Source organism: Pistacia vera, unplaced genomic scaffold, assembly GCF_008641045.1.
Source record: "Pistacia vera cultivar Batoury unplaced genomic scaffold, PisVer_v2 Contig723, whole genome shotgun sequence".
Taxonomy (NCBI): domain Eukaryota; kingdom Viridiplantae; phylum Streptophyta; class Magnoliopsida; order Sapindales; family Anacardiaceae; genus Pistacia; species Pistacia vera.
The window spans coordinates 577001-600851 of record NW_022196583.1 but is presented as its reverse complement, the minus strand read 5'-3'; the positions used below and the strand labels follow the sequence as shown (position 1 = coordinate 600851).

The 23851-nt window shown below is 34.2% G+C and overlaps 4 protein-coding genes across 4 annotated transcripts; 1 reads left to right on the top strand and 3 right to left on the bottom strand.

The window, feature by feature from the left end:
- Positions 1–583: 583 nt before the first annotated feature.
- On the bottom strand, positions 584–1839 carry LOC116114840 (protein SODIUM POTASSIUM ROOT DEFECTIVE 2). The gene is made up of 3 exons (XM_031400982.1): positions 1483–1839; positions 1324–1399; positions 584–1113 (listed from the first exon to the last, which is right to left on the bottom strand). The coding sequence occupies exons 1-3, from the start codon at positions 1681–1683 to the stop codon at positions 992–994; spliced, it is 399 nt and encodes a 132-aa protein (XP_031256842.1). The 5' UTR covers positions 1684–1839; the 3' UTR covers positions 584–991.
- A 6514-nt stretch (positions 1840–8353) lies between these two features.
- Positions 8354–11569, bottom strand: LOC116114827 (protein MLN51 homolog). The gene is made up of 7 exons (XM_031400971.1): positions 11184–11569; positions 10850–10961; positions 10588–10757; positions 10432–10494; positions 9535–10346; positions 9058–9163; positions 8354–8462 (listed from the first exon to the last, which is right to left on the bottom strand). Exons 1-7 carry the CDS (start codon positions 11567–11569, stop codon positions 8354–8356), a joined length of 1758 nt encoding a protein of 585 aa, XP_031256831.1.
- Positions 11570–14277: 2708 nt separating this feature from the next.
- On the top strand, positions 14278–20904 carry LOC116114783 (probable ADP-ribosylation factor GTPase-activating protein AGD14). The gene is made up of 14 exons (XM_031400920.1): positions 14278–14545; positions 14988–15095; positions 16026–16087; positions 16281–16368; positions 16490–16551; positions 16629–16725; positions 16889–17335; positions 17956–18573; positions 18668–18829; positions 18916–19017; positions 19099–19179; positions 19282–19591; positions 19672–19717; positions 20250–20904. The coding sequence occupies exons 2-14, from the start codon at positions 14997–14999 to the stop codon at positions 20386–20388; spliced, it is 2313 nt and encodes a 770-aa protein (XP_031256780.1). The 5' UTR covers positions 14278–14545; positions 14988–14996; the 3' UTR covers positions 20389–20904.
- Positions 20905–22606: 1702 nt separating this feature from the next.
- LOC116114826 (uncharacterized mitochondrial protein AtMg00810-like) lies at positions 22607–23359 on the bottom strand. Its single transcript, XM_031400969.1, has 2 exons — positions 22996–23359; positions 22607–22929 (listed from the first exon to the last, which is right to left on the bottom strand). Exons 1-2 carry the CDS (start codon positions 23357–23359, stop codon positions 22607–22609), a joined length of 687 nt encoding a protein of 228 aa, XP_031256829.1.
- Positions 23360–23851: the final 492 nt, after the last annotated feature.

The following is a 23851-nucleotide window of genomic DNA, read 5'->3' as shown; positions in this document are numbered from 1 at the left end:
TTATAATTAATAAACAATAGTTTCGTTTGAAAACAAATCATTTTCTTGAAATTTTTTTTTGTTTTGTTTGTTTTTGAAGTGAATGAAAATTTGTTCAAATATACTTGTGATTTAGAAAAAATGTATCTGCAAAATCATGACCGGAAATATTCTTTCAATCTTGTGTTGGTTTTTTTTTTTATGGATTTTCCATAATTGTTTCCAATAATAAGCTTTTAAGAAAGAAAAGAATTAAAAAAAGATAGAAAATGGATAATTTTGGAAATTTTAAATTTATTTATTTTTAATTATTTTGGGAATTAGAAGAGTTTGGGTGAAACTTAAATAACATATCATAATCAAGTTGGGATTGTAATAGACCTGTCACTCATCTGGGACTAGGCTTGACTGATTACATTTTAATTGATAGTCATATCAATTATTTTCATATAAAAGACCAATTAACCTTTTTTTTTTACCCATTCTGCCCAAATGAAAGCAGAATCAGAATTTATAGAAAGGTAATTCTCTTGTCATTGTATAGTTCTGATAGTACAGAGCATGAACTTCATATATATAATATATATATATATATATATATTGATTGACAAACTGGAAGCTTAACTTCCTATATATAGATTACAATAAAACTATGCTTACTCACAATCTTACTAACCTCTATTATCTTGTGTAAATATAACGGTATGATACGGGTATTATATGTGTAAATATAATGGCATAGTACAGGTACTATATGCATAGTATCTATACTATACCGTTATATTTACACAGGATAGTAAGAGGTTATTAAGATTGTGAGTAAGCATAACATTCTTAAAGATTATACAGATATTTTTAAATTTCATCTGCACAAGAGAACAACAGATTCCTGAGAACATGAAATGTACAAGCTTATGATAATAATTACTATTTTATAGAAACAAAGAGTATATTTTTGGAAAATATGGAAGTGCGCATGCAGGAGCAAGATATTCTTCATCATAAGGGTTGATTAAGAATTCCAAATCTCAGCATTTTTGACTTTGGACACACTCTCTAGCACTTCATAAGGAATTATGTCCCCAATCACCACCACCCTCTTGCTTTCCAGGTCTACTTTGTATGATGTCACCCCTGATTTCAACCCACAACTCATTAAAATTTTATTGTAGCAAAAGGGTAAGTTAATAATGGATACAGGCTACAGCAAGCTTTGATATGTGAAGGAACATCTGCAACTGTTGAAGAACTTTACCTAGAAAACTATCTTCAAAACAATTTTGTTCTTTCTTAACTTGAAATTAATTAAAGAAAAAGACCATTCCACAAATTAAAGATTCATACCTTCCAGTTTGGATATATGTTTCTCAACTTTTCTTGCACATCCATTGCAGTGCATGGACACCCTCAGCACCACCATCTGCACTCATGTTAATGATTCATTAACTGAACATCAAACGAACTTTTTCACTTAATTTTCTAAGAGGGAAAAAATTTGCTTACCTTGGGCTTTAACTGAAACGCCAGTGTCTGGTTACCAGAAACAACATCTTTTAACCTCAGCAACTGGGTTCTTTCACTTATGATGAGTGGTTTTTCCTCAAATTCATCTTCACTCTCCAAGGTGTTGAGGCAGAAACAAGAACATGAACTTGTATTAAGACAAAGACAATCTAACATCTTGCCAAAACTGAGCTTCCCCATGTCATCCAAATCTCTGAAGATAAACTGGCCCTCCTCTACTTAGGAAACTACAACATGCTCATACAGTCAAACAATAACTGTTATGGAAAGAAACCAATTTCTATTGCAAACTAGTGTCTATGATGCATTTTAAAAATAGGGGAGAGAGAAGCTAATATGGTCAACTTTTATTGGGAAAACAAAAATGCATACAGAACAGAACCCAATGAAAGCTTCAAGCTTATGAAGAAGAAAAGAGGACACCACCTATTTTTATATATAGATCAGTTGGTCAACAATAGTGGGCAAGGGAACAAGCAATCCAAAAAGACACTAGTGTTAAACTGTAATCACAACTAGATTTTGTCATGTGATGAACACCTTAACTTCTTTAAAAGCTTCAAAGGAGGAATTTCATGTGAGAGAACTTGGAAGACAGTGAGTGAACATCTCATGTGACTACTGTTATCTAGTCGTCAGAGAAACCCTACTGAAATTAAAAAGCAAGTAAAGCAAAGAAATTAATTTCAAAGTGGAGGAATTAGAAACATCAATTCACCAAAAACTTTATGACGTGTGATGATGAGTGAGTCCTAAATGAAGGAGAAGAAGAACGAATGTATATATTTATAGATGGATCTGGATAAGCATCTCCATTATAGTATATATATATATATGCACATTTTGAATCATTAGAATATGTTTATTAATGCTACTCCTTGTCGATCTCCATGTTAAATTATATAAAAAGTTACATTAAGTGCTCTCTGGTTATGTATATTTTATAGACTTTTACTGATCGCCACTTGACTTTCTTCACTCACCATTAATTAGTCATATGGGCATGGTGTCGCAAAGCATGCAGAAGGGAATAATATATATTGAATTTGAATGTAATTACTTTAAGTCATGCAAGATTAAAAAATTCGTAGTAGCAAGTATGACGTGGTGGATAGAATAATAATTTCAATGACACTATAGGAGTGGAAGCTGTGACCAACTTGTGTTGTGTCATGGCCTTCAATATAAAAATGGGGATGAAATGACACAGAAGGGGGTAGAATTATTGATTCCATGAGGTCAGAATAGTTATGAATGATTGGAGGATTGAATAAATTAAGTTAAATGGGTCTATTTTCTACAGGTTGGTCCATGTGATTGATGGTTCCTTTTTAAGAGAGGAGAGAGAGAGAGAGAGAGACGAAAGATAGAAACAAAGTCATGTTGGGCAGGTGTAAGTCACATGAGTTTTGATGTGGGAAGAAGGCAACGAGCAAAAGCTTAGCTTGCAAATGTACCATTCATTAGGAATATGTTTTGACAGCCCAGCAAAAGAGAAGGGAGATTGTTCTATTTTGGATCGTTAAGGGGGAGCAAAAAGGGTCCAGCTTATTCTCGTTCGCTGTAGGCTGTAGCGCACCGCAACATAAAATTAATGCCTTCCAAGTTATATCCTGATCTCTTCATCACATTCTACGCTATTTTGTTTAATAAACCCTCTACTTTTATTCAAATTTTGAACTATTTGTCTAGTGGTAATTGGCATAACTTTCAAAGAAACTACTCAGATTGAGGTGAGGACAACAGGATTAGGAATGCAGGGACCATGTTTATTGTATAGTGAAACGAATCTGGACTACACACTAAATGGAGATCAAAAGTCAAAACCTCTCTACATCAAAGCAATTAAATTACAAGAGTATATCCAAAGTATTCTTTATATGACTCAAATTATTTATTATAAATAGTTTATTTATAAAAATAAGAGCCCAACAGATCTTTTATCTTTAAAGTATAAATTAGAGAGTGAGTTTGACTCTCCACATTTAGAGAGTCAAATTTCATTCCTTATCCTAATTTTAATTAATAAACTAAAAGTTTCTATGTATTTTATTTATTAATTCTCTCTTTCATTAAGTCTATTTCTTAAAAATAAAGAGCATCTTCATTAAATTTAAAGAGTCTATTGGATTTGAATAAAAATTGTGTTATTTATATTTTAAAATTAATGAAGATACTCTTCAAAATAAAAAACACAATTGGAGATGCTATGATGTATGAGGTTAAGTGAGCAATTTTATATGTAGAGTCTTAGAGCATCTTCAATGATGCTCTTTATTCTGAAGAGCATCTTTCATATAAATAAAGAGCATCTTCAATAATTTTAAAATATAAAGAATACAATTTTTATTCAAATCCAATAAACTCTTTAAATTTAACGAAGATGCTCTTTATTTTTAAGAAAAAGACTTAATGGAAGAGAGAATTATAAATAAAATACATAAGAACTTATAGTTTATTAATTAAAATTGGGATAGAGAGTGAAATTTGATTCTCTAAATATAGAGAGTCAAACTCACTCTTTAATTTATATTTTAAAGATAAAGAGTCTATTTGACTCCTATTTTTATGAATAAACTCTTTATAATAAAGAGTTTAAATCATATAAAGAGTCATTTGAAGAAGTAAATGGCAAATCGAGCAATAGCCATCCTGGAATGTAACGTATAGAAGGGTCACTGGGCCACCGACAATTAAACTTCAAAAATTGTAGCAGGTTTTAAACTAACTTGATAAAGTTATTCCTTCTTCTAACAAAAACAATTGCATGCACCACGAAATGTACATACACTTAAGAACAGAATCCAACACCAACTCTTTAGATTTAGATTAATCTAAGATTTGTTTAGGGAATTCTTTACCAGAAACTAATAGTCTATTACTGGGATCTGCAAAGCAACCTAATAATAATGTTAATCCCACAAAGAATATGTAATGCAGAGCATAAGCACAGCCATCAGGACCACTCAGAACTAGACTCTGCCTGTGCGGGTAGTAATTTTATTGAGTAGTAAGGGTGCATTGCACCATAAACTTGATAACGACTCTGCCATTAAACTACTTTTAGTTTTTCAGCTAACTGTTGGAGCTATTCAATAACTTAAGTAATCCTACACATCAAAATGTTATAACTGATCAACAGCACCCGCTTGTTAAAAATTTAGACAAGAACGTACAGAGGTCGGAGTTCACGCTACAGCGACGAGCACAAGTATAGAGTTTTTGTTTTCGTCCATGTAGTTTTAAAAACCAGAGACTTTATATTTATATATTGTTGTTAACAATCCAATATAACTAAACACACACATAAAGAGATCAAAAAACAAAACACCAAAATTTACCGTGGTTCACTTATCCTTTTAGATAAGTTAGATCTACGTTGAGCTCCGGAAATGGAAGAGCTCGCTGCACTACTATCATTTCAAGAAATCGTCAATACAAACCCACAATGTAAGATCACAATAATACCCTTGATTCAAGATCAACCTAAAACTAATACTCTTAGAGAACCTCACCCTGGACCCTCTAAACAAGAGAACAAACTCCCTTAAAGAATGATTATATCCTAACCACTCAACCCTCCTAGTTACAAATATCTATCAAGAAGAAGCAGCAAAACTACAGAGAAATGTTTCAGTCAAAGACTCTCGCTATCTCCCTTTGATTCTGCAAAAGTTGTGTTTAAACATTGTTGACCAAGTAGCCAATTTTCAGCCATTGGATTTGAGTGCTTTTGACGATCAGGATCTTATCTAAACCATGCTCCAAAACGACACCGCATAAGTAAAACCAAAATAACACCGTTTTCAAGCTTCCACTGCAACATATATGTATATATGTGTGAACTTGTATCCATAAGGCAGTAGATGAAGGTTCCATAAGTGGTATTGTACTTCACCAACTGGAACTTTATTTACAGCAGATTCTCATTTTGACATTGGGATAGTGAATATTTACTGCAGAGTGGAGTTTTTAGTCTAAGAGAAAACCAATCAAGACCGTTGAGAATCTAACCACCAGAGTGAATTCTATGAAATTTAAAAACGATGCTCAAAGATAAATATTGATCTATTGTATTAGTTGCACCATTAGTACCAAGCATAGAGTAAATGTAGAATATCAGAATGTCTAATTTTCCTGCCCCAGTGCTTCTTACCTCCACAATGATATAAATTTCTTCTTAGACATGAGAGCTGCTTCACGTAATTTTTTCTAGTCATTTATACATAAGATTTTACGATAGTTTATAGTCAGAAATTTAGATACGTCGTACCTTCGTGACAGATAATTAGGATCTCCCCAATTATTATTGACCTATTATTATTGGTGGCTTTATGATGTCTCAATATTTCTGCATTCAATTTTTGGTTAAAGATACAGTATCTTGATGATTCTCAGCTTGACACCAGTGAGATTTGATGAAATATTTTGAATCATAAAGTCTGTTGTTGCCATAATTTCCAATTAAATTTCCTTTTTATGATTTAAATCAAGTGGTTTCATTTTTTGATTTGGCAGTTTGATGATTCTCATGTACACTTCAATGCAGTTCTGATAATACTGTGCCATTGGACTGAAAATGGTTTAAATTTCCGGCTAATGGGAGGACTCAATGAGTAAACTTAGCTATACGTAAGTCATAACCGATAGCAGCATGACCAAACAATTGGAGCAACAGATGAAACAGACCAGTTCAAAGCATTCAAAAAAATCAGTACAATAAGCAGCTGTTTACATTGTTCATTTTTCTCCTTTATTCATACCTTCATTAAAGCAAGAGTAGAAGCAAGCACAAGACTTCTCTGCATATTTCAATATGATAATTTTTTTGGCTCTTATCGAGTATCTATACCGTAAAGGAACTACAAAAGTGAGGATGTGATCTTCAAAGGAAATCGTAGCTTCTCTGATCTACAGGGAGTCACAGAAAAATGGTCCTCTGCAAAAACTGCTTGAACAAAACAATCCATGATATATGTCATATGATTCAATCCTTTACCATCCTATGTACAAATTATGGGTATAAATTGTGATCTGCTATCTTTTTCTTTAGATTTCTCACCAAGAAAAGAAATTCCCCTTCAATAAACTTACCAAAGTACTCGAGCAAACAAGCAGAAAGATAATCCAAAACAGTAAACTAAAAAGCCAAATTCCTGATCACCATATTTTAAAGGAGCTTTAAAGCACTATCATCAATACAAGCAACCAATACATTTAAACCATTTATAAATATTTTCTCTCATCAATACTCTGTAATATCATAGATGTTTTCTTACTAAAAACATATATTTAGCATTATTAAATGCATGCTGACCAAGGTTCTCGAATGATCTTACTTCTTTTGTTAAAATAAAACTTAAAAGTAAGAGAGTTTACACTACCAAAGCATCCTTATTCCATTTCGAAATTACTAAAATATGACCAGCAAACGAAGAAACAGACACAACATTTTGAGAAAAAATTATATTCACAGCATACGTGTCAAAGAATTCTACGATTAGCAAATCCATTCGTTGATGGTGAAATATTTGACAAAGAACTTATAAACAAAAACACCTGTACCTAGTGCGTCTCGAGTTATATCATGACGTGAAGAACTGAAACTATAACTGGAGTTGAGAAAGGAATTCTGCAAAACAGGATAATAGAAATTTCAGCATTTGAGAACTATACAAATATAAAAATGTTAGAAACAACCAAATAACTAACCGGCTAATCCACGAACTATTGTATCTATCATTTTAGGTGGTTAATATTCACCTTTAAATACCTGCACAAAAGACACAGACATGGGGAAGAGGCTCATTATGACTTATGAGCAAAAACGTACACAAATTTAATTTTCCTTTTTAGACGCTTGATCATCAAGTGCCCAATTCATTTTTCTCAGGTTGGTAGTTGCAAAATTCTAATAGTATTGAACTAGAAAAAACTAATGGATAAATTCGAAGTATTTCTAGCACAACCAAAAGTAACTCAGAAACCTAGCCAGTTCTATCTTGGAAGATTGCTGCACTAAATTTGCCAATGACAGTTTTGTTACTGCATAATAGCTCAATGATTAAGTTTCTATAAACTATTATGACGAGTAATTCTTGGTTGAAGAGAGAGGGGAGGGTATTTAAAATGAATTAGGGTTAAAAAGGTAGTTCTTCAGAAGGGAAAGGGCATTTAATGGAGATTAAGAAACGCACGGCAGTCTGAAATAGAGAATGTTATTGCGTCAGAAAGTTTAAGATAACAACGCCTACGTACATATAATACAGGGGTGAGGTCTAGAACCAAGACAGAGGCAATGGAATTCTAGAGCAATATAATATCCTTCAAGGGAGTCATAATTGGTTACATCCAGGTTAGTAGGCACATAATCACAAGGGTATATCCTTTGACATTACCGCACCAGTAACATAGCAGTTTCCGTTTGTAGGAGGCAGATTGCTTATTGCCAAGTTGCATTACCTGAAAATTTGTTTTCTCAGTTTGTCCACGCATGGAAATCAGTATTTGTTCCTTGAAAATAAATTTGCAGTGATCCTAAAGACACTAATCGTGTCTCATTATACACCACACAGAAAGAAAAGTCAAATCCGATTGACCTACAGGCATTCTAACTTCTTTTCTTTAATGAATTTTATGAATCGTGACCTTCATCATTGCAGAAAACCTAGCTTATAATCAGAGTGATTGCTGATGTCTCTTTGTAACATTGTTGAGAATATGTCTAAACTAAAATAAAATATTCAACGGAAAAAGAAAAACATTCTTCAATTAATATATTTTAAAGACAATGCAAGCAGAAAAGAAAACAATGACAAACAAAAAAAGAGTAGGGAATCCTTCAATGTCACTAGCCTAGTGACACCACAAGAAGACGACTGTCTGTTGAATGAGCCGTAACATTTGGAGAACTATGTGTGACACCTACGGTTCCAGCAGATGCTGGGAAAACTGGCAACCTGGAGACATCACACTCATCTCATGGGACACGGATAAAAGTATATGGAAAAGGGGTTAGCTATTAAAAAAAAGGCAGCTTAATTCTCGTTACTAAAGTATCCCACTCATATAACGTCCTTTCAGAAATCAATTTTCAACAAAATAAAACTGCATGGTCTGCATAAACATTCAAATGACATCTACACTTATTATGCTATTGAAGATGAATTTAGTTTCAATATCTTAACAAATGTCAACTATTAGAAGAAAATGGAAACACAAAAAAAGAAAAAAGAAAAAAAGAAAAAAAAACCCTCAAATGCTACACGAGGTGATCTCAAGCCATCCTCCTTGAGGAGCATAGATGCAGCCATGCAATACCCCTAGCTTAGTTTCACTTATAAATCATAACCCTGCGTCCCACCCTTGTGAATTATTGTTAGACTAGTATAATTATTCAGTCAGATTAATTGCAAAACAGGCTTACCAATGAGCATGGCTCAATAAAAAAATCTCAACATCCAATATTAATACTGGCCTTGATGCATCTAAGCGGAAAAGTTGATTCATGAAAGCAATTCCAAAGAAGTAGCCATAGGGGAACATTAAGAATACCATGTGATCTCGGGATTTCCAAGACCATTATGCGATGGAGAAATACAACTAGAGACCACCGTATTAACAGCAGGATCACCACTGTGCTGCCCACCAGGTCGCATAGCTGCATATCCAAACATTCAAGCTCTAAATGAATGAAAATTCTTAAGAGATTTAAACCAAGAACTTGGACGTTCTACCTTCTAATGATTATAGAAAGATAAAAATCAAAACCAAGGCTAATTTTTTCCCAGAAGCAACTCTATGTTTCATTGGCTTACTAAGTTTTAAGCTATTCATAGTTGGATCAATATTAGCAGATATTAGAATTATTCAATACTAGTTCCATCTAGTCAACCCCAATGGATAGAGAAGGAACCTTTGGATAATAAACAATAATTATAACTAGTATTTTGCACAAGCATTGTTGATGTAGAAATTTGTTATTATTATTAGGTTAACACACCACATATTATAATAACTATTGTAGTATACTAGGAATAAGTGCTGCAGTGGCAGTAAAGTTCGGATCACCCTGTGTCTCAGCACATAGAAGGGAACCTCTTCTGAAATCTTCAAGTGAGCTTGTTCCTTTTCCACCAAATTCAACTTTTGACTTACTTGCTCCGGGTAGAGATCCTGGCGTTTCTTGCTCATATGAGTTTGCTAACAATGCTTCAGAGGAAGCTTGAGATCCATTCCCGGAGCATGGACTCAACTCCAGAGGAAGAAACTGTAAAGGAGGTTGAAGTGGACTATAAACTGGAATTTGTTGAAGAACAGGGTGCTGTGCTTGTGGATATACTCCACCAACTTGTTTGGAGATTGGGCTCAGCTGTTGAGTAAACATTGTTGAGAAAGATAAATCCCTTGGAACCATCACCTGGGGAGTTTCTATCGGGTAGGTCAGCCAGCTTACTGGAGACTGCAAAGGCAGATTTGTCAGATAACTTTCAGGAGCTGGATGGATAAGCTTCTCTCTATAAAACAGGTCTTGTCTAATAGGATTAGCGGCAATCTTCGTATGAAGCAGTGAATTGCTTTCTGGCGCCAATATTTTATGATTTGGACGTGCAGAAGTTGGAAAATATCCCGATGTTCTTCCACGTTGTGTATCCCTTTTCGGTGTTGCACCGGTACAATGATTAGAAGGACTGGAAGAATTAAACATTTGCGAAGCAGAACTCGTGTTTGCTGCCATAACAAGCTCCTCAGAGGCAAGTACTGAATCAGACTCTTGATTTGAAATCTGTGAGGATACTCTCACTGAATCAGTATTTGAAGCCACTTCCACAAAGTTCCCGGATCTGAAAGGTCAGCAGACAATGAATTTCATGTTAAAAATGTATACAATTAAAAAATAATGTGTTAGTAAAAAAAGGGTCAGCATACTTCTTTCTTGAGAATGTTTTTGCTAATTCGGTATTAGAAGTCTCGCCCAGTGGCTTATTAGGCCTGAAAGTTCAGCAAAATAATATTAATCTGAAAAATGTGTTCAATGCAAGGAAGATTATGAGAAGGATATATATACCCATATTGTTAACTTACTGTCTTGTAGTAGGTTTATAATTCATAGGCCCTCTCCCTCTGACGATTCTAGATGAATTTTGATTTTTCATGTTGTCATGGGTTTTAGACGAGCTTGCGTTAACGTAACCACCAGCTTTGCGTTGATTCTTGTGGTGTCCTTGATAATATTGTTCAGAAGTCCTCATAACCTGATAATTAGTTAAACAAATTGTCATGCTGATGCTTTCATATTTGTATTTACAATTCATGAAAAATCAGCATGTACACAAAACTTATTCACCGGGGCATTAAACTTCTTATCATATGTTTCCTGCACTTTCATCTCGTCAAACTTGTCATGCTTCCATTTTTCATCATCTTTGAATTTCCTAGACCTTTCATCAAATTTCCACCTGAAAGAGACAAATATTCATAAAGTATTCGGGCATATATTATATATACTATTAACCTGGCAATTAACAGTGAATTAGAGATGTATACAACTTCGAACAAAAAAATTAATCAATCAATAGATATTTAAAGCGAGTAACTGAAGGTTTTAAGACTCTAGTCAAACAAACGATTTAAATCAATTAAATAAGATCTATACAATACTAAAAAGAAATTAAAAGTACCTGCGTTGACTATGGCGACGGCCTACAGAACGATCATCGTGCATATAAAACGCGCCGTTTTTGGGATCCACAGGCGGCTGCCACTCTTTCTTTTCTTTGCTCTGCTTCACCGTCACTTCATTCGAAACTTCTTGTTCATAACAACGCTCTTCGCATTCTTTTTTTTCATAAACATTTTCCTCTTCTTCTTCAAATACTTCCACTCCCTCATCTGCCAGCTCATCCACGTACGACACCTCCTCACCGTCGTCGTATCCACCTAGACCGTCCGAATCGTCTCCGTAACCAACACAAACTTTCCGATCACTCCGTTCAATCCTTATTCTCGCCTCTCCTTCATTGTTAACAAAATCATCGTCGTCATCGCTTGCATTTTTTCTTCGCATTACCAGAGCAAACACCGACTCTTCTCATCCGCTCTCGTACTCTGTTTCTTCTACCTTGTCATCTTCTACAAACTCCGCCATTGGTTTTCACTCTTTCTTCAAGCAAAAATAACTATCAAGAATACTCGGTTGAGCTTCGCGATAAGAAAGAATAGTTGAGTTTTGACTTTGTTGCGTATGATTTTTAATTCTCTGTTCCTACACTGATATGCTGAAAATGGAGCGCCAAGTTTTCATTTTAATTTATATTTTTCGTTTTTAATCCGAACTCGCGCCGAAAAAGAGCCAGAACCAATTCCTCTCCCGTTTGTCTGTTTCTGTTACGCTTTTGCCAGCTCAGCACCGCAAGAATATTGTTGTCAGTTTGTTTTGGGTCCCACGTTGTACGGCGGCTTTAAGCAAATATGAAGCCACTCCGTAAACTGATGGTTGGATCCTCAAAGGAGCCCATAAACCATCAATAGGCGCCTGGCCGTTGAACGTCGTTTTCTATAATTAAATAATTGTTTCTTTCGTGTTAATACTACAATTTAATAAATAGTTAAAAAATAATAATAAACCACCCTTAATCTGATTGTAAAAAAATAAAAAAAGGTTTTATGAATTCTTAAATTTGAGTTTTTACATGCTATGATAGGAATGATCCCTAAAAAGTTTATTAGATCATTAAGTTTAAGACTTTAGAGGATTAATTTTACTAGATCGTTAATTTTAGGACTTCGAAGGATTAATTAATGTGCACTAAGCTGGTTCAAATAACCCCAATTAGGATAATTAAATAAATAAATAAATTAGAATCCTAACTTTGTATATATAATATTATGGTAAAGAGAAATTAGTTTGGTTAATAGCACACTCATAGACTGATTATGAGTTATTTTTCCTTTAATACACATAAACATTTTTGCTTTTTAAGCTTTATAAAAGCACTTTTTGAATATGTAAACAAAAGTTACTTTATCATTTTAAAACATACCTTTTAGATACTAGTAAAATAATTGTCTCGTTAAAAAAAAAAAAAAAAAAACTCATTTTCTTTTTTTTGCTCGTATTCTTATGTTTATTTGTATATATATTTTTTTTAGTAGTCATCAATGATTGTAACGAACAAAAATGACTTTTTAACTAGCTAAAATTATTTAATTTAAAGAAGAAAAAATTATCTCGTCCTTACTAAAGCCATGTCTATAAATATTGAAAGTGACAGCCATGTTACATGCTATATATATTAATTATTTGTGGGAACAATATAATTGTTTGGCTTAGATCCAAATAATACTTTATAGTTTTCTTTAAAGCTTGTTCTGTTTTAAAGACTTCAAATCATTATTTAGCAAATTCGACGACAGCCAACATCAATTTCTTTTTCACATTCTTGATATATGCTTACATGCTCTGAAGATCATGGTTGTATATACATATAAAAGTGTAATTTGCATGCAATTGGACATATTTGTGCAACCAAAACTTTCTATTTAAGTTCTATCTATGATTTTAAAATAAATGATTCATTATAATTAGAAAAACTATATCTTAATCACCATTAGATGATATAATAGTAAAAGAAAAAAAAAAGATTCTCTAAGCTTTTAAGCTTAAGTCCTCCTAGACGCTAATAAAGATGGTCACGGGAGGATTACTCAATCGAACTTTCAAGACCTCGAGAGATTAGTTGAAATACGCATAAACTAATCTAAACACCCTAAATGATTAAAAAAAAAAAAAAAACCTGTAACTCTTTTTTCTAATAACATTTTGGTAACTACTTAGTTTTGAAACTCATTATTGATTATTGACACGTCTATTCTTTCGCAAGTGTAGATGAAAATTTGTTGATGCGACATTAGTGTTTAAGATGACTAAAGTTGACCCAAGATGGCTCTCAAGTGGTTCATATGCCTTCATTAATCAACTTCATATTAAATATAAGTAAAGTAGTTTCTTTTGTATGATAATATTAATAAATTTACCATTTTCTTATTATTTAATAGATTTTTTTTTTTTTTTATCTTGAATGCAAGTACATTATGATAATTTCAATTTTATAAAATATTAAAATCTTTCAAAAACTCTTCTAGATTTTACATAATTCATTGAGATTTTTATACACAAATTCTAAAATCATTGAACCAATCTTTACATATTGGTAAGCAATAATTTATTTTTCTAATTTTTTCGAAATTTATACATAATTCAGTATTGATCCTTTAAATTTAGTAAAGTTTTTTTTTTTTTATTACGACTTGGGAGTTTTGGACAGTTTACACACACATAAACTAAATCTTTGGGACCTTTAAACTATCGATCAAATAAAAATTTTAATAACCATTTCTATTAGCAATTAAGAAAAACTCAAATTCAGAACTTTCGAATAATAATCCTAAAAGATTTTAAACTTAAATAGATAAGTTATCGTTAATAATTTATCAAAAATACCCCAAATTCGTAAATTAAATCCCTTGTTTTTGATAGTTACCTTTCACTTCAGTCATTCTTAAAAAATAAATAAAATAATAAAAAATAAAGAACGAATCATTTGATTGGTGTGCTTGAAACGTTGGGGCAGTAGACTGAATTGAGTCAAAGAAAGCACACGGAACAGTAATTGTAACAGCAAGTGGTAGCCGATAACACAGTGAAAATAGCGTCTCATTTACCTCGCTCTTTATATTTATACTTCTCTCTGTATTCTCTTTTTAATAAAAAAACATTGTTTTCTCTCTCTCTCTCTTCCTTCTTAGGAAAAACAGACTTTGGTTATGCTCTTAGCTGTACAAAAAAATAGCCATAGTTACCAAACCTTGAAAGATCTGCAACTCCTTCTTTCTCTCTCTGTCTCTTTCTCTCTCTCGGTGTCTACTGCGCTTTATTTATTCGAAGAAATTAAGTCTTAAGTTCTGGATCTCTATCATCACCAGCTCAAAATAAGCACCCTAAATTCAACCAACTTTCTTCCTTCTGCTCCAACCGATTCAGGTTCGTTTTCTTCTTCTCTTCTCGCCTTACTCCACTTTCACAAGCTTTGATTTCTCAGATCCGTTGCTCAGTAACGTCCAATTTTGTTATGCGTTTTGTTTAATTTATGCTCCCTTTTTTGCGGAGACTGTGTTTTGTATGGAACCAAAAACATTTTGTTTCCTTTATTTATTTATTATTTTTAACTTGTTTTCAGTTTACGTTTCTTTATCTCTTATATTCTATGTTAAACAGTGCCTTTGCATCTTTGTTGAGATGAAAACACTATAAAATATTCTTAGCTTGATCACCCTCTTGAACAATCGGATGATTGATTCTTCGAAAATTTGTTATGTTATTAGGTGTCGTTTTGGAGAAAATTGAAGTAGACTGAATCTTTTTTCGTAAGTCATTTTGGAGATAATTCGATCACATTATTTATAGCATTGGTTTTAAATTACAGGAAACTGGAATGGCGAATCGAGTAAAGGAAGAGGAGAAAAACGAGCGAATAATTCGGGGACTCCTTAAACTAACTGATAATCGCAGATGTATTAATTGTAACAGTCTGGTATGCCATCTATTGCATCCTTGTTTGTGCTTAATTAAATGAAGTTCTGGATTTGTATATTTCATGATTGCTTAATTAAATATTGGTGCCAGGATTGAGTTAGTTTCATTTGTTTAACACTTGATAGGTTGCTCAGGAAGTAAGTTAAATTAAAGTAATGCTTTACAAATTACTCCAAATTTGTTGGGAAAGTAACAAGACGGAACAATTGGGTGCAATGAATAAGTCGAGTTATTTGCTGATAATGAAAAGAATTATGTTATAACTTATTTAGGCTTGACATGGAAACATTCTGTATTTGGGGAAATTGGACAGATGGAATTTTGCAACCCAAATACTTCTCAACTTAGGCTTTATGTAGACTGACACTTAAAAGTATGATAAGAAGCGATAGAATTCTACTGGTGTGCAGTAGACTTTGAACGATTAGTTAACTCTTTGAATCTCTGAACAACGAATAAATTGCTATATATATATATATATATTAGAGAAATAGATTAATATCCATAAGCTTCTCACTGGCATTTGCTTTCTTCTGCAAAGTTCTTTCTGAAGTGTTTGTGTCTTGCAATATAATGGTTTTAAGTCATCATATGAACTCTGGAGACTCAACTAGTGGGTGGGGACATAGTCGAATAAGCAAAGTTTAGACTCCAAACTCCATGAGTAATACCATTGCAGTCTCACTATTCAAATTTTGGCAAATGAAACCAAATCTCTATTAAGTTTTTCCTTGGGGATTTCATATAGATAGTTAAGGATCGAGTAGGTGATCATTCCTTGTTCTCCTTATATCTCAAATTTCAATTGTACATTTACTATAATAGGAATATCACAGGATCTGAGTGTGTGCGCAACTATTCTTCCTATATGAAGAAGCAAAATATGTGACCTGTTATAATATTGCTAACTTACTTTTCTGCCAAGCAGGGACCACAATATGTTTGCACAAATTTCTGGACATTTGTTTGCACCACTTGCAGTGGAATACAGTAAGTTTGGACTATGATTTTCTTATTATCCGGGATTTCAAGTTTTTTCTGTTCATAAGTTTCCTTAATATACACCGATCAAAGAAAAAAAAAACGTTTCCTTGAATATACATGTACATCACGGTGTTTCTTAGAGAGAGAGAGAGAGTTAAATAAGTTGCTTTCCCAGCTTAACTATTTTAAATATTTCCAGTCGGGAGTTCACGCACAGAGTCAAATCAATATCAATGGCTAAATTTACTTCACAAGAAGTTAGTGCTCTTCAGGAAGGGGGGAATCAGGTACACATACCTTCTTCTTCTTCCTCTTTTTTTGATTTGTTAAACCTCTCCTGGTTCCCATGTCATATTTATTACTAATCCTTCGCTTTTTATTTTGGAATCATATGTCTGGTATATATAGCGTGCAAAAGAAATTTACTTTAAAGAATGGGATCCACAACGCCAATCTGCTCCCGATGGCAGGTTATTACTCATTTAAATTATGTTTAGTTATATGTATTCACAATTATCCCATTTCTGATTTAGTTATTTAATGGCAGTAATGTTGAGAGACTTCGAGATTTCATCAAGCATGTTTATGTGGATAGAAGATACAGTGGTGAGAGGAATTATGACAAGCCTCCGAGGGCAAAGATGGTAAGATGCTACTTTTTCTCTTTTTGATTTCTCTTGAGATACTATCTGGTATAATGTAGTAAATGTAATTAAATTGAAAATGAATTTGACATGTTTGGTTGTTTCTATTGTAAGATGGATTTGTCTCCAATTATTGTCGTTTGAATAATGGCATGTCATTTAGGGTGATAAGGAAGACTTCTACGAGAAAGGGAGATCCCGAAGCCCACCATATGAAGATACATTTGAGCGTCGCTACGGTGACAGGTCTAGTCCTGGTGGAAGAAGTGATGATAGGAATTCTAGATATGGTTATGATGAAAGAAGAAGTCCTGGATATGAACAAGAAAGTCGACAGTATGGTGATTATAGGAGAAGTAGTCCTGCTCGTCCAGAGATTGTCAATGATTGGCGTAGAGATGATAGGTTTGGAAATGGCCGGAAAGGATCCGATGGAGATTCAAAGCTGGAAGGCAGGTCACCTGAGCGAACTAAAGATCTGGAGTCATCTAGCCCCCCTATAGTTCGTCCTGTTAGGGAAATTTTAGGAGAAAATGTTTTGCCTCTTCGTATAAGTGAACCTCCTAAAGCCAACGGTGGCAGGGCTGCCGATGGCTCTACACATACACAGGTGGGTCTTCCGTTAATTTAAGCTGCATACTTGTTCATGTTTGTTAATATGAGTTATTCCTTAAAGTCTGCTTCTTGTTTCTCAATCTGGTAGAGAAATGCTCCATAATCCACCAGTAGCTGCCATGCCGGCAGAGCCATAGATATCAGCATGGAAGCATTGACAATATTTTTCAATGCTTCCAGTATTACTTTATTGTAATCTTTAGAAAATTGTAACTTTAAATAGTGGGAGCTTTTCTTTTGACAGTGAATTTTCAAATTTATCGTCAGATTACTTGTGCTGACAAATAATAGCCAGATATTGTTTATATACTGCATTTTCTTCCTTTATGGTTTATTATTTGATGTTTTTTATTCAAAGAAATCCTGTATGGCTCTCTCTATGTCACTCTGATGTGATTCCAAGAGAACTTAATGTGTACTTGTCTTCGACTGATTTGCGTATTTGAGGATTCACATTATATACCTTAATTTTTACTGATCTAGACATCTGCATAAATGTCAATTTGAATTTCTTTCATCTTCTCTTACACTTTCTTTTGTTTTTTTCTTCCAAATTTTCTGGAAGAACCGATAGAAAGGGATATGGATTTACCATATTATCATCTCTATTTTCAGAGAACTGCATCTTCTAGCAGCTTGGGATCTGCCAATGAGAATCCAGCTGAAGTCAAATTGGAGAGTACTGGAAGCTTAATTGATTTTGATGCTGATCCTGAACCTCCTACTACTGCCACAGCTACACAAGCACAACAGAGTATTCAACCTCAACATGTTGCACAGCCAGCAAGTCATACCAATGACAACAATTGGGCCTCTTTTGATTTTGCCCCCGAGACAAAAGAATCTCAAGCTCCAAATTTGAATACGCTGGAATCTGTCTTTTCTCTGGAAGTATCTGCAATACCCAGTAGTGCAAGTGCTCCAATAACTGCATCTGTGGCTCATGCTGGTGTATTACCAGTTGGTAGTAACTCACCTGTTGCACCTGTGGGGCAAACACCAATTTCTCCCTTTAGTACAGTTGCCCCTGCAGCTGCACCGGCTAGTGGATTTGCTACATTTCCCCCACCTAATGCTTTGGCAGCTGCCCCAGGAACAACGCCAGTATTGCCTGGGAATGTTGGTAATTCCTTTAGCGTGCAGCATCAACAACATTCTTTATTTTCTACTACTGTTAGTCAAAATGTTGCACCACAACTTACAGCACCAGTTCATGGAGCTTCAAGCAATCAGGTGAGCTTAATAATGTGGTATTTTCAAATCTTAGATGATATTTCATTCTAGTCCAGTATTTGCTCAAACTTTTGCTTCCTGGGCTTCTTGGCAGCCATGGAATTTGTCTCATGCTCAGAATTCACAAGGGCCTTTGAATGCACCAGCTATGCAAGCTCCTCAATTTGTCCCAAATTCTGCAGAGTTCAATTCCGGGAGTGTCTCACAACCTTCACCTGCGGAAGTAAAGTCAACTGGAAGGAAAGAACTGCCTGAGGTGATATTTCCTTTAAGTTTTCGCCTATGATATATTTGTGGTACATCTGGATTACATATTTGTAATAAATCTCGGTTTGATTGCAGGATCTGTTTGCTTCAACTTATTCACCCTTTCAAGCAGTTCCGGGGTGGCAAACTGGTCCGCCTCGTGCCTTGGGGTTCTCAATGCAATATAATACTGCAGTGGTACCTTTACATACCAAAAGATTATTATATATAATTTTGCTCGACAAGTTACTCACAATTGTGTATATTTTATGGTTTCAGCCCATGCCAACTTTTGTGCAGTCAAAGTCGACAAACCCATTTGATGTCAACAGTGAATCACCACCAGTTCAAGCCCAAATGGTATGTTTGAACTGATCTTGTTCATTGCTGTTGACTTTTTTGTTATCTAAAATCAAGTATTTTCTAGTAAAATTTTGTTGTTTTGTATTCCTCATGATGCAGTTTCCTTCCATGGTGTCCTTACAAGGTGCTTTGCCAAATATGTCACATCCTCCTGGCTTATTGCGCACTTCCAGCTTAGGTACCCCGTCACCAGCTTGGATGCCATCCCCCCAGTCATCACCTCATCCATTGGCCATGCCTTCCCAAGCACCAACATATGGAGCTGCGATGCCTTCCCATATACCTACATATGCATCAGCAATGCCTTCCCAGACACCAGCTTATGCAACAGCAATGCCTTCCCATGCACCTACATATGTATCAGCAATGCCTTCTCATGCACCTACGTATGCATCAGCAATGCCTCCAAGTAAAACCTCTTCTTTTGGGTGTGCTTTAAACAGATTTTTTTTTTTTTTTTTTCCCGTCTAATGCTTTACAAATTTACAGGGGCGTATATGGGACCACAAGTACCCAGTAATATCCCACTTTCCAGGTAACTATTCGATTGACAAGTCCAAATGTGTTTGACGTTTCTTAAGGTATCTGCTAATCCTAGGATGACATAAAGCAAATTAATTAGGTGTAATTGCTGGAAGTTTTCTCTGTCTCTCTTTAATGTGTTAGAACTTGTTCTTGGCTTAATCTGTTTTTCTTTCTTTTCTGGGAGGGCAGTGGGGTTGACCTTAAGTTTCTTGGTTTATTGCACAGCAATAAAACAAGCTTACATTGATTTTCCTGATAAAGTTTTAACCTGTTGTTTTCATGGTCAGACTTGGATCTGTTAAGTGGATGGATTGCCAATGGCCACCATAGATCTGATGGGAAGTGTGCCAGCAAAAGGAAAAAAATAAAAATTGCCAGGATAACATTTAACAAAATGTTTACATGATTTGCATTTCTAATTTATAAACTATCCTACCTAAAAGAGATTTAACTTTTATTTTTTTGGATCTGAAGTAGATTGTTTTAATTATTTGTTGGCAGATCAAGGTATATGTGTTGAATTTTTTTATGATCCTTTACAGGCAGCAAGGAGTTGGGGGATTTGGGAGTGAGGTGGCTGGTTTCGGCCTTATGAATCCAGATCAACCGCCTGCAGGTAGATACTCAGCTCCTGCTACCCAACAACCCTTCTCGTCGACTGGGGGGAACCCATTTGGATAATTACAAAGAACAAAATACTTGTAACACTATTTTAGTTTAAGCATCATCTTGTTGCTACCTGTCAAATTGCTGGGCGGAAAGTTTTGGTTCCTTCACTGTAGTTAGATGATCCAACCCAATGAAAAATTTGTCAAGTTCAACCCAGTAGTAAGGGCTAAATGTCCACATTCACCATGGGAAATAGATTGATGATGTCAGAAAGAAGGCATGGAGAGGAAGAGAGTTAATTTAATAGGGGAGCAGAAACCTCCATTGGGGATTAAGGTTATTTTTTTCATGCAGTATGTTGTCTATCTGGTATTTTGATGTTCCATTGAGTGATCTGTGTGCTGCCTGTTGCCCCTAGAAAAATTGTATAATTTCTTATTTTTGTTGTCTTGTATTATTTTGCCAGCTGTTCATTATTGTGGCGAGTTATTTGAGTCTGTGAAAAGTCTATAGTTCAATTGTTACAGTTGAGTACAGTTCGAATGGTAATATTATTGAAGATTGAGGATGAGTTTTCAGATGCCTTTCCATTGTTGAGTTCATTCCTGTTGTATTTCTATAACACTAGTTGTCTAGTTCTCAAAAACTAATTATTTATCCTGCAACTTTGCGAACATATCATGTTATTTATTTGATCATTAATGAAATATTATTTCTTTGGGATATAAAATTTAGAATACAACATTGTGGTGCCACGTAGAATTTTAATCTCTTTATTCCATGTTTGAATTCAATAAAAGCCTATCATATAAATATTTATTTTTAAAGTAATTATATAGGTTCTAAGTTTAAAAATAATGAAAATAATGTATATATGTTATTGAGCTACTATCCCACACCTACCCTGAGGTTTCTGTTTTAGTCCTTCACACCCCAAAGGTACGAAAAATTAAGCCCTGATCTCCTTTCACATTTGGAGAAATACCCAATACCTCCCCTTATTCCGAAAGTTTCATTCGATTTTAAACTTAAAAGTCTATATTATCCTTTCCCATCACTTACCAACTTAAAAAATATTTTTTTATTCCTCCTACCTCATTGTTCTTATAAAAATAGCTTCCATATAATTTATTATTTATTTATGAATTTTATTTTAATTATTTTTGAAGGAAAATACTTCATTTTACCAAAATTCAGTTTTTTTTTTTTTTGTTTTTTTTTTCATTAAATGTTTGTTTAAATGTGTAACCTTCCCTCGGAAAATATAATTGTAAGTTCAAGGTTGATTTTTTGGATTTGGATATTTATTGAGTGAAAGATTTAAGAAATTTGTTGAGTTAGTAAATGATGGAAGGGTAAGACAGACTTATCACTACAGCAAGGGTGTTTTTAATACTTCTAAAACAAAAATGGATTTGTACGATATTAATCAATCTCATGGGGTTAAATAAAATAGACTGAAGTCACTGAACACAAAAAAATCTATCAATTAAGGCCGATGAGGAGAGCTATTAGATAATTCTTGAAATTTGAAGGGAGGTCAGTGCTAATTTTTCATACCTTTGGGGTGTGAGGAAAACTGGAACCTTAGGGCAGGTTTGGGAAATAACCCTATGTTATCAACTTGTTATGTTGATCTAAATGTAGTTGTTTTGCTTGTCAGACCACTGCTTTTCTGTTTTCCGACATTTCCATAAATATTTTTACATCTTTTAAATAATGTTGTCAACGCTTGATAACATGGTAATTGCAACAACATTATTAGGTTTTCTACAGAGAGATTTGTGTAATGCGGAATATTATTGATTGTAAAAATTACATTTGAAATCATTACACTTGACTTAAGTACTTATCTTACTAACTCTACTCAACTAACTATAGTTCTACTCAGCTAATCGTAGTTACAATTAATTCTGTTATATCAGTAAAACCAACTTAACTATGCTTAACTAATCCTTCAAACTGATGTGTTGAGCTAGAAGCTGGACTAGAGTTGATTGAGAATTATATCTTCAATAACCACACCCCCACCCCCCCAAGCAAGTTGGTGAGTGATAAAGGTTAAGCACTTCCAACTTGGACAGAAAATGATGATGTAAATGACTCCCTAAAGCTTTAGTAAGAATATCAGACCGCTGCTCATTACTAGGGACATATTTTGGTTGAATAAGACCAAGTTGAATCTTCTTTTGAATGATATGACAATCAAAGCCAATATGCTCGGTACACTCATGAAACATGGGGTTAGAAGCTATATGTAAGGCTGACTAATTATCACAAAAAGAGGGACTCAAGAACAAATTGGATAACTAAGATCAGAAAATAACCGCACTAACCAAACAATCTCACATTTAGTAGAGGCCATGGCCCTATATTTAGCCTCTGAAGAAGAACTAGACACTGTAACTTGCTTCTTAGACTTCCAAGACACAAGTGAATTCCCCAAGAACACACAAAAGCCAGTGACTGATCTTCTGGTTAACAAACAAGAAGCCCAATTTGAATCGCAGTAAGCATTAAGCTGGATTGTGTTATCAGATGGGAAAAATAACCCCAAACCAGGAGCATGTTTAATGTACTTAACAATTTTCAAGGCAACCTGCATATGAGACACTTTGGAAGCAAACATAAATTGACTCAACAAATTAACTTAGTAACTCAAATCTAGACGTGTCATACACAAGTAAAGAAGTTTTCCAATGAGCTGTTGATAAATGGCAGCATCAGGTAATAAGGGATCTTTAGAAATGGCAAACTGTTTGTCATAATCTGATGAGGTAAATTTCTTATGCTGGTCAAGAGGAATAAGAGAAGGTCGAGCTCCAGATAAACCAGTTGTGGAAATAAACTCTAAAGCATATTTTCGTTGACAAATAGTAATACCCTTAACTGACCTTGCTACCTCTAAACCAAGAAAATATCTTAATAGCCCCAAATCTTCAAGCTTGAAATGTGAGTGAAGCAATTGCTTAGTATTAGCTATCAACTCTGAACTGCTACCAGTAATTACTATATCATCCACATAAACTAAAACTGCAACCATTTGATTATCATGCCTCTTAACAAATAAAGAATAATCTGACTTGGACTGAGAGAAACCTCCTTGAACTAAGGTAGAAGTAAGCTTAAAATTCTAGGCCCTTGAAGCCTATTTTAAGACATACAATGATTTTCTAAGCTTGCACACAATGTTTTGTCTAGGTGGCTTATGAAAACATTAAGGCAAGGTCATTTAAATCTCCTCAGTTAAATCTCCTTGCAAGAAGGAATTGTCAACATCAAGATGATATAATGGCCAATCATGTATGGAAGCTAGAGATAAGATAGCTCTCACTGTCACCTTCTTCACAACAGGGGAAAAAGTTTCCTCATAATTAATCCTTACTTGTTGTGTGTAACCTTTGGCTACTAACCTAGCCTTTTACCTCTCTAAGGTTCCATCAGCATTAAATTTTAGTTTGTACACCCACTTACATCTAATTGGATGTTTACCAGGAGGCAGGGAGACCAATGACCAGGTTTGATTATCTTCTAA

What these genes read in the sequence shown, in the direction of transcription:
- LOC116114840 (XM_031400982.1), bottom strand. Translation starts at nt 1,683, where the DNA reads ATGGGGAAGCTCAGTTTTGGCAAGATGTTAGATTGTCTTTGTCTTAAT. An exon ending in CGTTTCAGTTAAAGCCCAAG is followed by an intron (nt 1,400 to 1,482) that starts GTAAGCAAATTT and finishes ACATGAGTGCAG; the next exon opens with ATGGTGGTGCTGAGGGTGTC. An exon ending in ACATATATCCAAACTGGAAG is followed by an intron (nt 1,114 to 1,323) that starts GTATGAATCTTT and finishes GGTTGAAATCAG; the next exon opens with GGGTGACATCATACAAAGTA.
- LOC116114827 (XM_031400971.1), bottom strand. Translation starts at nt 11,569, where the DNA reads ATGCGAAGAAAAAATGCAAGCGATGACGACGATGATTTTGTTAACAAT. An exon ending in TATAAACCTACTACAAGACA is followed by an intron (nt 10,495 to 10,587) that starts GTAAGTTAACAA and finishes CTGAACTTTCAG; the next exon opens with GCCTAATAAGCCACTGGGCG. An exon ending in GGAAATCCCGAGATCACATG is followed by an intron (nt 8,463 to 9,057) that starts GTATTCTTAATG and finishes TGATGTCTCCAG; the next exon opens with GTTGCCAGTTTTCCCAGCAT.
- LOC116114783 (XM_031400920.1), top strand. Translation starts at nt 14,997, where the DNA reads ATGGCGAATCGAGTAAAGGAAGAGGAGAAAAACGAGCGAATAATTCGG. An exon ending in ACCACTTGCAGTGGAATACA is followed by an intron (nt 16,088 to 16,280) that starts GTAAGTTTGGAC and finishes AAATATTTCCAG; the next exon opens with TCGGGAGTTCACGCACAGAG. An exon ending in ATGGAGCTTCAAGCAATCAG is followed by an intron (nt 18,574 to 18,667) that starts GTGAGCTTAATA and finishes GCTTCTTGGCAG; the next exon opens with CCATGGAATTTGTCTCATGC.
- LOC116114826 (XM_031400969.1), bottom strand. Translation starts at nt 23,359, where the DNA reads ATGGTTGCAGTTTTAGTTTATGTGGATGATATAGTAATTACTGGTAGC. An exon ending in TGGAAAACTTCTTTACTTGT is followed by an intron (nt 22,930 to 22,995) that starts GTATGACACGTC and finishes TTGCTTCCAAAG; the next exon opens with TGTCTCATATGCAGGTTGCC.